At 30.9% G+C, this 17,118-nt stretch overlaps 1 protein-coding gene across 7 annotated transcripts in view; it reads left to right on the top strand.

The window, feature by feature from the left end:
* The window catches only part of LOC112459860 (peroxidasin-like), a 124,416-nt gene that overhangs the window by 37,908 nt on the left and 69,390 nt on the right, over positions 1–17,118 (top strand). For all 7 annotated transcript variants that reach the window (XM_025024220.1, XM_025024215.1, XM_025024214.1 and 4 more), the window contains 2 exons: positions 1,076–1,149; positions 1,781–1,930. In XM_025024220.1, coding sequence (XP_024879988.1) covers positions 1,076–1,149; positions 1,781–1,930 — 224 coding nt within the window. The remainder of the gene's footprint in view (positions 1–1,075; positions 1,150–1,780; positions 1,931–17,118) is intronic.

Raw genomic sequence — 17,118 nt, forward strand, 5'->3', positions numbered from 1 at the left:
TGCGAAAATTCTATCAAGTAGCGTTGAAATTGCCATATATATCATATTGTTTATTATAAATAGGTCTTAGATAATTAATTTAATTTCTGATTACATTTTAATCTTTAACATCCGAAATTCTTATGTTTGCTAGACAAGTTTGTAATATGCATATTCATTACTTCGCGAGAATTTTTTATTTTTTCCCATTACGGGTAAATCCGTTTAGGCAGATGCACGTATAATACGCGCATTGTTTGTAAAACATCTCGTAACGGGACGTTTACTTTTACTATATGCGTATACCTCGAATTTTCGTAGAATTATTTATTCAGTGCAATGTAATAAAAACACGCCGACGGCTGCGCATGCATTCGCGTGCGTCGAAACTATTCCTCGCTTTTGCGTTTCAATGTTGAGATACATGGTTTTGCGAATTTAAGTTTGTTTTCGGTAAATATGGTCGTGATGGTATTTGTTTTTTCTCTTATTACAACTAAAATATTTTGTTGAAATGATTGTGAAAAAACTTCTCTCGCGACTGACTTTTTTTTATAAAGAAAAATATTTTTTTTATTGTAATCCTTTCTTGCATTTGAGACGCGTGGTATATTGAGAAATCCGCCATTGGTTGTGCAACTTTATAAGGAGAATATACTTGCGCGTACCGTCTCAAGAAGTTACATAGTCGCGTATGCTTCTTGCTGATAAGGCCATTCAAGATGTCGGCAAGTGCAGGGATTCTCTCTGTCGTTGTACATCGGGGTGGAAAGTAAAATCTTTTCCGATGTCGTACATGCATCACGAATAACTTTTTCTACCGTAAATTTAATATTTCGAAGACTTTAGCAAACTTAAAACGATATCATAATTTTTTTTATATCTGTGACTTCGTGGATATATTTGCATTTAACTTTACGTACGTAATGAAAAATTCGATCACGAATTAATTATACAGAATCCTAAGATAAAACAACAGAGATAAGTTTAGAAAACTTTGTTATAACTTATGCTATTAGAGCTATATATAAACAATATTTTTCTACTATTTATAAGTAAATATACATATCAAATTTTTTTTTAAATTTTGTTGCAGGTGGAAAGTCATTTCCTGGGTTTGAAAACCTGCCACGCTCATTTTGGCACGAACTTAGTTCACCTTTCACAGAGGTATATAAGTCGCACATTATTAGATTTTCGTAGTTGCAGTTAACGTAATATATTAGGATGGACTATTTTAATGCATTGCCACAAATATTTCGGCTGTTTTTTTATTTTCGAAAAATGTTAAGTAATAGTTTTACATTCTTTAGAAAAGAAATATAATGTATAAGACAATTTTTGTTACATTTTTAAAATAAGATATTAATGTTATCGAAATACTTTTTCTATTATTCTGTCTAAACTTGGAAGTTACTTTTAAATATTTTATCGTAAAACAAACAATAATTAGAACAATTAAAGTGATATATTAAAATGGTTCACCATTAATAATATTCAAATTTCGTTTTATCTCCGATAATGAATTAAATTATCCATTTCGTGAAAATGCAATGTTAGTCTACTTGCTTAATCTTTTTAATTCAGATGGCTTTTTAATTCAGATGGCTTTTATCGTTGTTCACCGTTTGAATGTTTCATATATTCACCATTTATTGTATTTCGGATAAAATATTACTTGGGATTAATAGCAGTTGCAACTATTTTATGTTGTTTTAAGAGACTACGGTGTGTTTCCTTGATTATATTATAAACACGTTAAATAATAGAAGGAGCGGATGCATTTTAGCTTTTATCGCAGGTTTACGAGGTGGAGAATTTCGTGACTGAAACAGGTGGTACTCCTGAACCGAGGCCATTTTTCGAGGATCCAGAAAGCAACATTACTGTACAGCTCGGCGCCCAAGTCTACATGCACTGCAGAGTACAAAATCTACAAAATACTCTTAAGGTAAGTTATATACGCTCCCATCTTCAAGAATTTTCGACATAACACACAAATTTATCGACAGCCTCGAGTCTGAGCGATTTATACAGCTTTTACGTAGACATACCAATATAAAACGTTTTAATTAAAAATTTAGGATTTCTTAAATATAAATCTCTTCATTTCTTTACAACTTCAATTGTCATAGAAGGTACGAGAGAGAGAACACTGTTAAAATATTTTACATTTACAACGACTCCGTATAAGTGTTTCTTATAAGAATCTATATATATAATAAACATAACATTTTGAATATATGCAATATTATGTTATCTTCTAAAAGCCAAGCACTCCGCACTGTTTTATGTAGAGACTTTGTTGATTTACCCGTCCCCTTTCCCATGTGCAGCTACTATGCAGCACTTAGCTCATCCTAATTCTCCCAAAGGAAATTCCGCGGATGGCGGTAGGATATTTTCCTCCTAATTTTGTGGCTGTGCTACTCTATTATTATGACACAAATAATAGTTATGATGCGCGAGTTTTCGTACCTCTTGTGCAAGCATATATTGTGTGTTTATTCAATGTAAAATTGCCTATTTATCAAACACGCGCGAAAATCTTATATAAAAATATATTTTTATAATATGCAATTTGTATTTCTATTTTGTTATTTATTTATAGAATAAAGTTTTTAAAATTCACGTAAAATTATTGGAATATAATTCAATATAATTATAAATAACATTTTGTGGGAGTCTCTCTGCATGGTTTTTAGGATAATATAATATTGCTAGTGAAAAGTACAACGATTTAACAATATTATTAAAGTGAGTTCTCTGTATTTTGTCCCTACGATCCCTTCGGGTGATTTCATCGATTTTAATGATTTCGACGTACAGTGTATTGTTAAGAAGATATGGCTGAGCAAAATTCAAAAAATTTTAGTTATCGTTCGTTGTTTATTAAAAGGTTATTAACAATCAAAAATAACAATCAAAGTGCATAGATGCAATTTATATATTGTACAGATTGCATCTATGCACACGAGAAAATATTTTTAAAAAGACTTACACCACTGTGGTTTTTACCCCTCCATTTGTAGTACAAGTTTACTTTATTTGTTAATATTTTTTTTATAAACAAGAAGCGACGCCTAAAACCTTTTGCAAGTTAATCAGAGCCACGTTCTTGACAGTATATCAGATTGTTGAAATCGGTCGCTACAATGTAGTCTTATCGTATACTTTCAAGTTTTTACTTAAAGTTTCCGCGGTTCTCTAATACACTTTGACGTATTGTTTCTTCGCACGGCATTGTTTCTGATCGGTTATACGGTTATACAACTATCGCGCTTAAAGCATCTAATCCTTAACGTACAGATACAATGAAAGCATTCAGCAGAAACTGATAGTTGTGAGCCTTTGAAACAGTTTGAAACTTGATATTGTGCCGAAGCTCTTAAGACAGGTAACATTTTGTTGCCAGTAAATACTGATATTGACACAATGCGAATGATTTTACTGTCGCGTTGCAAGAAAGAGAAGATTTATTTGTATACTGATGTTATCTCAGTTTAGTTAAGTTTTTTTTTTTAATTATACCAATATTAACGTATTTTTCTTTGTAGATATGTTTCTGATGTAAATTTTCGCTTCTTCAAAATCAAATAATTTAGTGCTTTATGTAAAATTCATTAATGATGAAAACATTTATCGCGCGTTCGTTTACTTGAGTTACAAACTTGCGTTTATGAAAGAAATGTATGTTCGTCGATATCAGTTGTTATAAAAGAAAATAGGAAAGAAGGAATCAGCATCGTTGCATTTGCGATGTATCGCGATCAATAAATCGTTGCTGAACTCACCAATCTCTCGAGCAAAGCTCGGAGTCGCATAGGAAGCATTTACAAACAGTGTACCAGAACATTTCGCTGGTTGCGAGCACTTCGGAATTCAATCTTTCTAAGTAAGAGTGCGGTGGGGTTTGAGTGGAACAAATTGTTTCATACAGTAAAATGAGAGTTGTATGCATTTGTTAGTGTATGCGTTTTGCAAACGCATTTTTGAACTCAATTTAAGAACTGATTTAAAAATCTTGAAAATCTTTTTCAATTTATTTTACTATATGTGTGAAATAACTTTTTATTGATTTTACACGGTTGTTACGCGTCTGTTGTAATAACGCCATGCCAAATCGTGCCACGCGAGTAAAAATATATTAAACGAAAATTCCGGTAAGCATGTACCATCGATAGACGAGCCTAAGTGTTCTTCCGCATCAAACATGCCAAATATTTGCGAGAACGAGCCAACATGCCTTAGGAGGAATTTATGTCATGAATAATATTTTCGGCATTTCCATTATAGCAAATTTTCCATGCTAACAATGCACTCATCATATTTATCAGATATTTATCAGATATTATTTTAATTAATGTCTGCATCTAATATTACTTTTCAGTAATATTATATTACAAGTGCGCACATTATATCTGTTTATATGGCGAGTTTAAATATATCTTATATTTCCTCTTAATTATATTATTAAGTAATTAGTAGATTTACATATATGTGTATCTATGTAGTAGATATACATATGTATATCTATATCTATATACATATACATTGTTGTTAAATATATCAGATCAGTGAAACATTTTCTGCTTTGTAATGAAAGTGGAAGAAAATTATTTGGTTTATTCCGACGGATGCAGGAGAAAACTATGGAACAGCAACTTCATTAATAGTATAACAAAAGACTTATTTCTTGTTTCACGATCAATAATGTTAATAAGACGGTTGCTTGAACTACTCTCTAATGCAGGATCCATGAGTTTGCTGTTCCAGCTGTTTATTCTCAGTCGCCCAGTGTCGGACGAGTACGAAGAATGATTGACTTAAACTACTTAAGGACAGTGCCCATGCCCGTAAACACTCACCCGTTGCTTGATGAAATAATCAATTTATGTAAAGCATCTCAGCGCGCATATTTTAAACACGTATTCTGAATACATTTATTTCGGATTATCGCTATCCTACTTTCGTTTTAAAATAGGTATCGAACTCGCATAAGGAAAAAAAGTCACGCCTAGGAAATCTGTTGATAAAATGAGAGGGAAATCTCTTTAGGAATTGCTTTACATTCTGTAGTCGTTTTTCATTATCCGCTTCGTATAATATGATATTGATTAAATATAAATTATATTCTTTAGATCTGTATTATTATATGTAAATCACAAATGAGAGGAAGAGAAGACAGTATAGAGTATATAGGTGCTCAAAATTACTGGTGCGATGCAAATGATCCACGGTTCTTATAAGTAAGACTTTCGTATTCTGAATTGTCTCGAAGTCATTACGAACTTCTTCCTATTTTCGCGACTTTCCGCGCATATAACGTGCACATCGGCCGACTTTTAACGGTGTTTCCGTCTCGTGCCACACTCAAGTTTATACCTGTGTAATTAGTTTGACGAGGACTCGTTACTACATTAATTATAAACGAACCGAGACTCTCTCTATGGTGATACGACGGTAACGTCTTTCGTTCCGCATTGCTTAAAACAGGTACAAGTTGTATGTTGAATCGAACTTATGTAAGGATATATTTTGAAGATTAATTAGAATTGGAAATTTTAAAATATATAAATATCGAAATTAAATCTTTCACACTATGAGCGATTAATATTATCTATATTAACTGATTATTATAGCGTATTACCTATATGTAAACAAAACAAAACATAAAATCAGATAAATGGTCAAAGTGTCATCTGAAATGTGAAAATCGATAACAAATGATATTTAATTTATAGATACATCGGTGTGTAAACACTGTAAACATGCACTAAATATGCACGAATTGGATTTTAATATATCCATTATCGATCTCTTTTAAAATTATTTAAATAAACAAATATAAGAGTGAATTTAATTAGTTAATTACAATTTTTGTTTGCGATTAGGTTTTGAAATCAAGCTAGCTCTCGAGTTTCGCACGTTTTATTCTTTTCTCTTCTTGTGTTACACGGTAGAAGTTGCACAGGATTGTTATGTAGATCAAATAGCTGTTGAATAAGTGCTTCTCGATTGCCCGACCGCACTGATTCGTTGTGTGCATCAATTCTAAAGGAAATCGTGTGCCGGATTGTCTTTCCGCTCGTATATAGCAGTGCAATACTGCGATGCATAGTGGTATCGCTTTCTTAAATTTAATCGAGTGTAATTCTAGAAAATGATTTATGCAAACTAAAAGCTCTCTATAAATAATATCAGACGAATTAAAACCCCACATTTCAGCATCAATTCATTAACACGTAATTACATGTTAAAATATTTATACTTAATTGATACACGTTAATAAACGTTTAGGTTAATAAATTAACGCATACGTTAATAAACATATTAAAAGCATACTATTTTATGTACAAACAATAGCGAACTACTGAAATTAAAGTAGTATAAACGAAATTTGTGCCTGAAAGGACATTATATATTTTACACGTTTTGTATTCGATTTATACCCAAGTTAATTAAAATCAACATGTTACATATGTAACAATAATTAACGAACAAAATGGAATTTTACATTTTTGGTATTTTAATTAAATTACACAATTTCATTATCGGACGGCGATGTTTATTATTTTTTAATTATTAAAATTTTTACTGTTATGTATATTTAATACAAACATATCCCGACGATCACCCGCTGTTTATAATATTTTGTTATTATATTGTATTTTCTACGTAAAACAGTTATCGTATATCGTATTAAGCGAACCCTTCTACTGCAGTCTACTACAATCTACTACCTACATCCGCGCGAATCCTGAGTTATAGCTTTCTAATGTGTCTCTGCATACTCCGATAGGCGTGGTTAGAAGTTAGCAGTGTGTACTTTCGCATAATTGTAAATGCCATAGCTAATTGTACTGTTAAATCTATCATAATAATTCTGCATAATAATTTTGTACAAGAATCTCCGGTGAAGCTTTTCAATATATTTTATCCTTTAACGTATTAAATATTTGATTAAAATTCGCGAATATAAATCATTAATATATGTGAAATATATCGTATGTGTTACATATCATCAGGTTCTGAAAAATTGCTTCATCAAACGTAATGGAAAATCGTGACGAGAATTATTTCGTCAATTCACTATTATTATCACGCCAGCAGTAATTGTAGAGTCGGCCCCGGCACTCCAGATTCTCTCTCTTACTTCCCGTCTTGTTTTCTCGGAAAGTTTTATTTTCGGAAAGTTATTATTTCATTTTGCAGCACGAATTCAACTCCTTTTCAATTAATTATTTTTCATCTTCCGGTTCGCGCTTACTTTGTCCATTATCCTGTATTTAGCGCAACACGGCTGAATTCTGGCAGCTTCCTCCGTCCATGAACAAAGTTTTGCCGCAGCTCGTCAATAAGTGGTTCGAAGACTAATCAAAGTTTTGCAAACATGACTCACCGTCGCTGTCCCGACAGTAGACAATAAAGTTATTTCCCTTCGTCATTGTCGAAACATATGCGAGTTTGCATACTTCGTGTCAGTGCGACGTCATTTTTCAACTTTTCGCGCAGTTGTCGACGACAACGACGGCTTCGATTGCGGTTCGGTCGATGGAACGGCGAATCCAATTTTCTTACCTTTGAGCCCGCGGACCGAATTCCAGTTAGAACTGGCTTTACGAATTTCGACAAGCGTCAGAGATCACGGTTGCCCGAAACGAGATCACTACTGTTGGAGTTGCGACCACACATAACTCTCGTGAGTTTCGCGGTGATGTAAGAGGCTCAGCGCGTGATCAGATTGGAATAAATTTTGGAACTTTTAAATCCATTCAATATATTTGATATCGCCAATTATTTAGGGGTATGGTAAAAATACCGGAATCTTGAAATTTATTATTTAAAAATTTTTAGAATTTTCTCCAGATTGATACGGCAGAATTAAATAAAGTTTCGACTCCAACCTGTATTAAAAAAAATTTTCCAGTAATAAACAATAGCGATATTAAAAAATACCTAGAAATATTCAGTTAAAAACATTTAGAAATTATGACTATCAATATTGAATGGTTATTTACCACAGTGAACACAGCGCAAAATGTAATATTTTCAAAACAATTTATTTATATCGATCATACATCGCGCTGTTCCAGATGCAGCTTGTGTTTTCGCTTGGTACATCAGATGGTTTCGTGTTATTAACTTCGATAGGAATTTACTGACGCACACGGATATCTCTAGTACATTCCTTGACATACTCTCGTATGTGAAATACGAACACGTGGGCGATGCGGCTGATGGAATATAAAAGAGGAAGTTGGGCGTATAGTTGGCATATCCGCAGTAAATGTTTGCTCAAAACGCAGTAAATAAACAAACAGTATATTGCCCTGTATTGATCAGCAACCGAAACATTGAATGCATAAATTGTTAATTTGGCGAGTGTCCGTGCATGTATGCCCATGTGCAGTGCGCGCAAGTGCATCTATAAATGCTTTGCGAATAATCCATCAACTGTGTGCGCCAAAGTTAGGGTAATGTGATGCTTTCATTAGACACTAAAATTTTATATCAATATATCAGAGTCGCTGAAAAGTTTAGCATGAATATTTACTGTATATGCATTTATTATATGCTTTGAAGCATAATTTAACGCCGAGAACTTGCGCAAAGTCAACGCGAAGTATTCGCGAGAGTTTACAAATTAAACAAGATACATCTCAAATAGCGATCTTAATTACTGTTAGTTTACGATTAATGTCGATATGAGTATTAGATCGGCGGTGCAATTATGGCAAATAATTTGGCGGACAATGACCGATCCGACCGCGTATGGTTACCGAAATAACGTTGCCGTTGCTGTCTGCGCCGCTTGTTGCAGCATAGACGGACTCATGTGCTGCTTTGACGTTTGGTTTGCGGCTCAATTTCTACGTGATAAATGCACCGCCGCCGCGGATTTCGGTTTGGCCCCGCTTTACGGACGACATAGAGAGCGCGCGCGGTCTTCTACGCGCACGAATGCAAATTCGAAATTTTGGTTTATCCCTTGCGGTGACTCCGTCCGATGACTAGCGAGCGCGGTCTGTCGCGGCGTTTACACCAGCGCGCATGTTACACCAGCGTGCTTATTACACGCGAAACGTTATGTGATTAAAGCTAATCTTGAAAGCGAGCGAGTAGCGTGCGCGTATTCGTGTGTATACCGTATTTAATTTATATTATATAAATAATTTTGCCCTAGCATTTGAGTAATAACGCGTAATTTAACTTGCCCGAATGTAAATGATACGTTACGAAGCGTCACGTGGAAATCAAGTTAAATGCTGCACAGGCAACATATAGACATAAAGTTACTAAGACGTAATTATTCACTGCTGAGTCCTTTATAATAATGACAAATGACTATGCCTTCCGCTCGCACTGTTCTCTATTTCGCGAACCACTCCCAGCTTCCCCAGCTGAAATGGCAGCTCTTACAACGCGCGATGCCTAACGATTCTTTAACTTCTCCGTTATCAAACTTTCGTATATGCCAGATCATAAGTATCGAAATAAACTGTTCTAATGCATTATCGGAGAACGGCTTTTATGGTATCGCACCTGATCTCCAATTTATTATGATCCTTGGCAGGGGTAATTTACATATGATGCACCAAAAATGCAACTAACGCTCATGTTTATTAATTGAAATTAATAAACATGAGTAATATTAATTAAAATTTATAAAGAATGAGTTATATCAGCAGCTTGTTACGCTGCACATCGAGAACATGTTACGAATAAATTACGGACAGCGTAAAATCGTGTAGTGACAAAGGTCAAGCTTATAACGGAGATTTTGATATCAAAATTACAATATTGAAATTTGATATTGCATGGGAAGATATTCTGCTTAAATCAGCTCCTTTTTTTTGTATCTCTCAATTGGTTAAAATGTCATCATTTTATTTGTCTGGTGATACATAATTTATTAATAGAAGGACCTTCTCGATAGAAAAATATATAAGTAATCGTATCTTTTTACAAGCTATTTTTCGTCTTTAGCGGATATCATCGAAATTAAATACACCTTAAATAAGCTTGCCTTTGTACTTTCCTGGTTAAATTGAACTATATTAATTTTAGATTTAAACTAAATTTTTTTTCGTTAGAAAATAGTTCAACAAAACTCTCCGTTATTTACGCCAATTCTAATTAGCGGTTTTCTATTTATTTTGTAAGAGTGTTTTTGAATTATATATTATTTTTCATATAAAATTTTCCGATAAAATTCGATAAAATATAATATAAAGTTAATGAAATTTTATTTAAAATTATAAAATATATAAAATATATAATGTGTGTAAAATGTTTGACCATATAAAATATCTTACAAATATTATTCGAAGAAAATATTTAAAATGCATACCATAATATAACATTTTTAATATAAAACACATTTAAAAATGATCAATTACAAGATATTTATAGTTAAGAAACTAATTAAGTTTTGTACAAGGCGAACAAACAGTTAAAAAAAATATTAATACATTTCTCAATTATATGAAACAATACTTTGACTATTAGCACTTTTTGCTTTCTAAAAAAATCAATTAAATAGAAAAATAGACAAAACCTTGATGTTAGCCAATTACGGAGATTAGTTAACCAATGATCAAATAAATTGCGATCTAAAATTAGTCGATAAGCGCAAAAAACAAACGAATCGATAATATTTGGATTACGCGCGGTTGCAACATAATTTTTATAACGTTAATTGGTCGTAATTATTTTTATACGCAATAATAAATATGATTTGACAAATATTGAGACAGCTTTTTTAATTGCGTGTTTTCGATACTCATCAAATGAATGATTAATCATACACGTAAAGCTTAACTCCTACTTTTGCAAGATTTTATGAATCTTAAAAAATCACAGGAAAGTTGAGTTCTTACCGCGTTAAATGGAGGACAATTTGTCCAACAATTTGACCAAAATCTAGGCCTGTCCTTTTAGTGGCACGCCGGTTAATAGCCGACATAGAGAAGAACGATCTTTAAGATAGAGAGCGAGCTCAATCTGCTCTGCTTCTGTCGAATCTCATGGGTTTAATCAATAAAGGAAAGTTAAGCGAGCTGTCGAATGCAAGGAGCTCCGTGGTAGAAGTGAACGAATCTCGGATTTTTCAGATTGCCCCCGATAGTAGTGATTTCGGCAATGAGTCAACGACAGTTACCGTTTCTTAAATATTTGCACAATAAGTATTATGCAATTTGCGAATACGTTTGTGCGAGAAAATATGTTCTTCTACTATCAAGAGATACATTTTTTTTAACTGAAAGACATATGGATAGAATGGTCTTTACGGAAAAGCGGTTCGAATAGATATATTCAAGAGTAATGAATATTTAAAAATATATTTAAGAATCGTCTGTTCTCTCTCGAGACGAGTCCGATACCAGCAGGTTTTTGAAAAATTTAATGCAGATTTTTCAAATATTTAACGAGAATTCCTTAATTTTCTATGGTTCTTACCTATAATAATGTGATATGATTGTCGTTGTTAACTTATCACTAAAACAATTGCTTCGGAAACCCATTAAGAAAATGCGAGTTTAATTCCGACCTTGCAATAGAATAGACCCTCAGTCTTCAACGGGGTGTAACTAAATTAAGCGTTGCAGATGAATTCAATGAAAACTGATGAGACTAACTCTTCATGATAAAAATTATTTCAATTCCCTACCAGTACCATGTATTCGCTAGTGTGCCTGACACAAGAAACAATCATCGCAGCCTTATCATTGAGACAATGATCACAGTCAAATATGGAAAAAACATTATGTTAATGGCTTTTAAGATACTTATGTATATAATTTAAGAATTCTTTATTAAAAATTTAATAATTGGAGAATACATGAAATTTGCAAATATATTTAATAAAAAATAGAATATCTTGTTTCGCAAATTTTGTCTGACCTGCAATAATCTCAAATCTCGCATTTTACACATTTCTGATTCTGCAAAATCAAAAGCGCGGATATTAAATTTTGCAAGTAAAAAATTAATATTTTTGATCGTTGACTAAATACCGAGTCTTTATTTTACAATCTTATTTAATTTTGTATTGAGAATTTTCCAAATTTATTTTAATCTCTTGATATTAAAGGTATAAGTTATTAAAAACTTTTGATAAAATATTTAAATACGAATGCTTACCAAACGCGTGAATTTGGAATACGTGCTAATTTTGTATCATTAAACGGGTTTGTATAATTACGTAGTTAATCTTATACAATTTTTAATATATTATGAAATTAATATTATACAAAATATAATAAAATATAATTACATTTCTAATTATATTCAATTTTATAGAAAATAGTGGAATTATAAAAGTAAGTCAATTTTAGCCGTAAAATTTCGCATTATTTCAAGTCTTTTCAGCTCAAAATTTCTGTTTTTAAAATAAATTTAAAATTGTTATTATATTTATTTTTGCTATTCATATATATTCTATTTAACCTTTTCTTATATCTTTTTGTACTTATTTTTGTACAGTTTTGATTTTCGTATTATGATTCTCTATATAATCCTCTATAATCCTAAATTGAGCTTTAAATCTCGAGCGTGTGAGTTTTTATTTAGGACGTTAATTTGCGAGCGATTGAGATTTTGATTCGCGAACAATATATAGGGATTTTAATTTGACAGAATACTTCCGTCTCCGTGCAGTGTGATTGCGAAAAAATATTGCAGATCTATCCATATCTCTTTTATACTTTGCTTGGAGTTGTACATCAATTTACCTTGTATAAACTCTCTTTTTTTCGGGCTAAATAAACCTATCTTTTATTGCTTTTGGTCAATATCCATTCTGGCTTCATATCAGAGATCGAAGAAAAGAGAAATACCCCTTCTATTGCCGGCTAATCATCGCCGACAAATCAATGTAAAAAATTTATGCTTCTATATGATATGCGAAATACGAAAGTGTCGCGAAGGGGTCATATTATTTAAATTAATCAAAATAATTTGAAATTAACAATACACATTCATTAAATATTAATTTTACATTTCGTTATACATGCATTTATTCAGCATTTTAGATCAACAATTAAAATATATATCCAATAAGAAATTTGTTTGAGTTAGTGAAAATAATCTTTATATCAATTGCGTATTCTGATTCAAAGAGACTCGATCACATTTTGCGATGGCGTGTTAAGTTTGTTAAGATGGCGGTTTGTTAAGATTTTTACATTAAATTTTACATTTCAAACAATATGAACAAAAGAATTTTAATTCTGAAGTAAACGAATTAAAATTACTAGTTATTCGACAGAATCTAAAGCAAATACATGAGTATTTTAATCAATTTGAACGATCGTTACTTCAATCGTCTTACCGCTGAATCTCATTTCAATAATATGTAAAGATGAGAAATTCAGAATGAATAGCACGAGATCCTAAAAAGATAGTGAATTTTTCTCCCTTACTATTTTACATCAACTTATATAATATTTAATTTTGGAAGACTATTTAGGAATAGGATAGGATAGGATGTGTGTGTGTATGTGTGTGTGGAAAAACTAGTAACGTATTTGTTACATGGAAACAAATAGTTTTCTATTTCACGTTTTACGGATAACAATTTCATTTATTTATATTATTTATTTTATTTCATTTATTTTATTTCACTTTTATTTCATCATATTTTATTTTATTTATTTATTGTATAAATCCACAAAAAATAGGATCCAAACAGGATACAATTCTATTGTAAGAAGAAGAGAAGAAGCATAAAAATATAAAAATCTTTTATTCTTTTTCTTTGTTGTTTATGAGATTTGGATATTATGAGTGAACTTCAGTAATATTTAATTTAAAAAATGTTAATATTAAAATTGTCATATAGTTTCATTTTATCTATTATGTTCTGCGTTTTCTTTATTTTTCTTTATAAAATTATACATTATATATATTTTTTGAAATATGCACGAAAATTTAAGAAATATTGATGTATCTGAGTCTATTGCTCAAATAATATTATTAATTAACATAATTATTAATGAATAATATTCGATTATGTCCTGAAGGTATTCCCAATTTTCCAAAAAATTTTGCCTTTGTATACAGCGTGCGAGTTACATCTTCGCGTACGTTAAATCAATAAATAAATGCTCTCAATAAGCCAAATAATAAAGATCCAGGATTAAATACTTATCTTAATTTGTTCTAATCCATCTGTTTTAGGCACCGGATATATGGAATGCTATTATCTGCAACATTTTTATATCACATTATTAAATTGATGCATATACATATACATCTAGGTATATGATATGTATATGTAAAATTATCCCTTATAATAATTCATCACTCACTGACTTGATGCACAATAGCGAAAATAGGGGTAAAATATAGAAGTAATATGTTATATTTACCGAGTAAGTAAATGTTACTCTCTATAGTGGTTTAATATGTTATATTTTTAAAACAAAAATAAAAATATGTTGACTATCTCAACATATAACAAAAAATAAAATAAAACGTTAAACGTAAGCAATTAAATATTGCATATATTATATTTCAATTGATTATTTTTATGAACTAAAATATTTTCAAATGTTTTGTAACCAACCGAATATTTTTAACAAACTTTCTAGTATTTTTTAATCCAAATCAAATAGCTTATAATTGGTCGAATATTTTTTTATATTACGAGATAAATATCGAAATTACTGTTTAGAATAGAATCAACGTTGGCCGATAAATAGTATAAATATATTGTTTATATCTGATATTGATTCGTGGCTTATTAATATGGCAATTTATAGCATGAAAAGAACGAACGTACTAAAATATGATAAAGTACTGATGACGTGACAAAAATGACAAATTACAAATCAACAGGAAAGCTTATAAGTTAAATGAAGTTCGGCTCTGTTACTCAGTAATATTCAATCACAATTATTATTATTATTATCATTATTATGCACAATTAATATTATTGATGATGTTCGATAGAAAATGACATGATATCCCAAACCAATAATCTCCCGTATAATATTAATCTATTGTGATTAATTTTTTATTCTTTGTGACGTGTTTATGATTTATCATGTTGATATAAATATTGTATTAAGAATATATTACTAAAATTTTTTTTAATATGATACATTAAGAATTATTTTAATATTAAGTATTTTAATAATACTGACATATAATATATTATTTCCAAAATAATTTACATATATAAAAAAATTCACACAAAAGTATTATACCGCGATTAAATATTTATTGGGTTATATTTATACTTTTATTTCAGATTATGTGCATAAAACCAAATGATCAAATAAATAAATATAGATAAATTATATGAGATTAAAATTGGCATATTATAGAATTAAAAAATCAGATTAAAATTGGCGCGCATTTTATAAGAATATTTACTAACAACCATTTTAAATTAAATTAATTATAACATACAATACCACATAAAACTTATTCTCCTGTTTTTTATATGTGTTTAATAAGTTAAACAGATAAAAAAGATTTCTATGTTTCTTTGTTATACTAAAATTTATACAATATTTAGGAAAACTATGTGTCTGTCTGGAAGACTAAATGCAAACTTTAAACTTTATTTGTAAGATAGGAAAAACTCTATTGTTAATCAACAACATTTGGCAATGTCGTGACAATTCGACCATTGGTTTTGGTCGGATTAATCGTCACGCTTTGACTATAGGTTTTGGTCTTTTCTAAATTGACCAAAATCCATGGTCGAAACGTGACGATTAATCCGACCAAAACCAATGGTCGAATTGTCACGACATTGCCAAATGTTGTTGATTAAAAATAGAGTTTTTCTTGTTAATCACTTATTGGCGGAACAAACATATACTTTTCTGTTATTTGAAAGATGTTTGGGAAAGAGAAATAAAATAAAATAACATACTTAAACATTTCAACATTGATTCTCTATTCTATAGATGATACCATTTATGACTTTATTTATTACTTCTTTATTTAAATGTGTACGGTATAATAATTATTTTGCTCCAATTCTTCATCGAAGAGATATGAACATTATAAAAGAAATAAAGTTAAATAAAAGTTTTATATTTATATTTAAAAAATATTCATTGTTTTTATTATATTCAACATTTTATTAACTTACTCGCAGTTTTATTATATTTTCTTTTATTTTTCACTATTTACTGAAGTATTGGATTAAAAAATTTAATCGATTACAATGCAATGATATTAGAATTAATGTATATATATTGTACCCTTATAACATCCTCTTAATCGCATTACCTGAAAATCTTGTCTGCGCATAGAGTCTGTTTGATAAAAAGTGTAAAGACATATATTAAGTATCTTTATCATTTAAAGATAATTTTTCTTTTGCGAAAATGGCTACGTTACTATTTTTATCACGATATCACTTTTCGTCAAGTATACAACGAAATTTCAGCTCTCTAAGTTAAATATATATATTTTTACTTTTCTGTTTATTTGTTCCTATAAATGAATATTTGCTGTACGTTTTAAATAGTTTGTTGTGTGTGTGTGTGTGTGTGTATGTGTGCGTGCTCCACGTAATATTATCACTTTATTGCGTAGACTTTAAAACGTATAAGTGACCAAATCGATCAATAATACGATAATTATTATCTTTAATCTGTGAGCTTTATATGTGCATTTTTATATGCGCGATGAATAGACGTACAATAATTTGTTTTAGCCCATCCATTTTAAGGCAACGGATCTGTGGAATGATACATTTGACTATAATGTTCACAAATCCGTTACCTCACTGTAAAAGAAAAAGATACTCACCGATACGACACTCTGCCAATGAACTCGATGCCTCCAAGGCTTCGTCTTCGTATCGCTTCCTTCGTTCCGCATTCATGGAGAATCCTTTGCGGAAACGCGATCCACAGTGAATTGATTATCATAATCGCGATACTTTCTGAGACACTTTCGAGATAACTAACAAACGCTTTACCTTCTGCTACATAAATTCAACGATTCGCCGGGATATCCGAACGTCGACAATTTCGTATCAAAACCGCGCAAATACAACGCGAGTCGAATCAGCAGCCAATTGAAGTGCAAGCGAACCGTCCAAAAATATATAATCAAGATATACACACTTGTGATATAATACAGACGTAAATTCCGCGGGATACAAGA

The sequence above is a fragment of the Temnothorax curvispinosus genome, unplaced genomic scaffold (genome assembly GCF_003070985.1).
Source record: "Temnothorax curvispinosus isolate PA1 unplaced genomic scaffold, ASM307098v1 QBEX01010178.1, whole genome shotgun sequence".
Taxonomy (NCBI): domain Eukaryota; kingdom Metazoa; phylum Arthropoda; class Insecta; order Hymenoptera; family Formicidae; genus Temnothorax; species Temnothorax curvispinosus.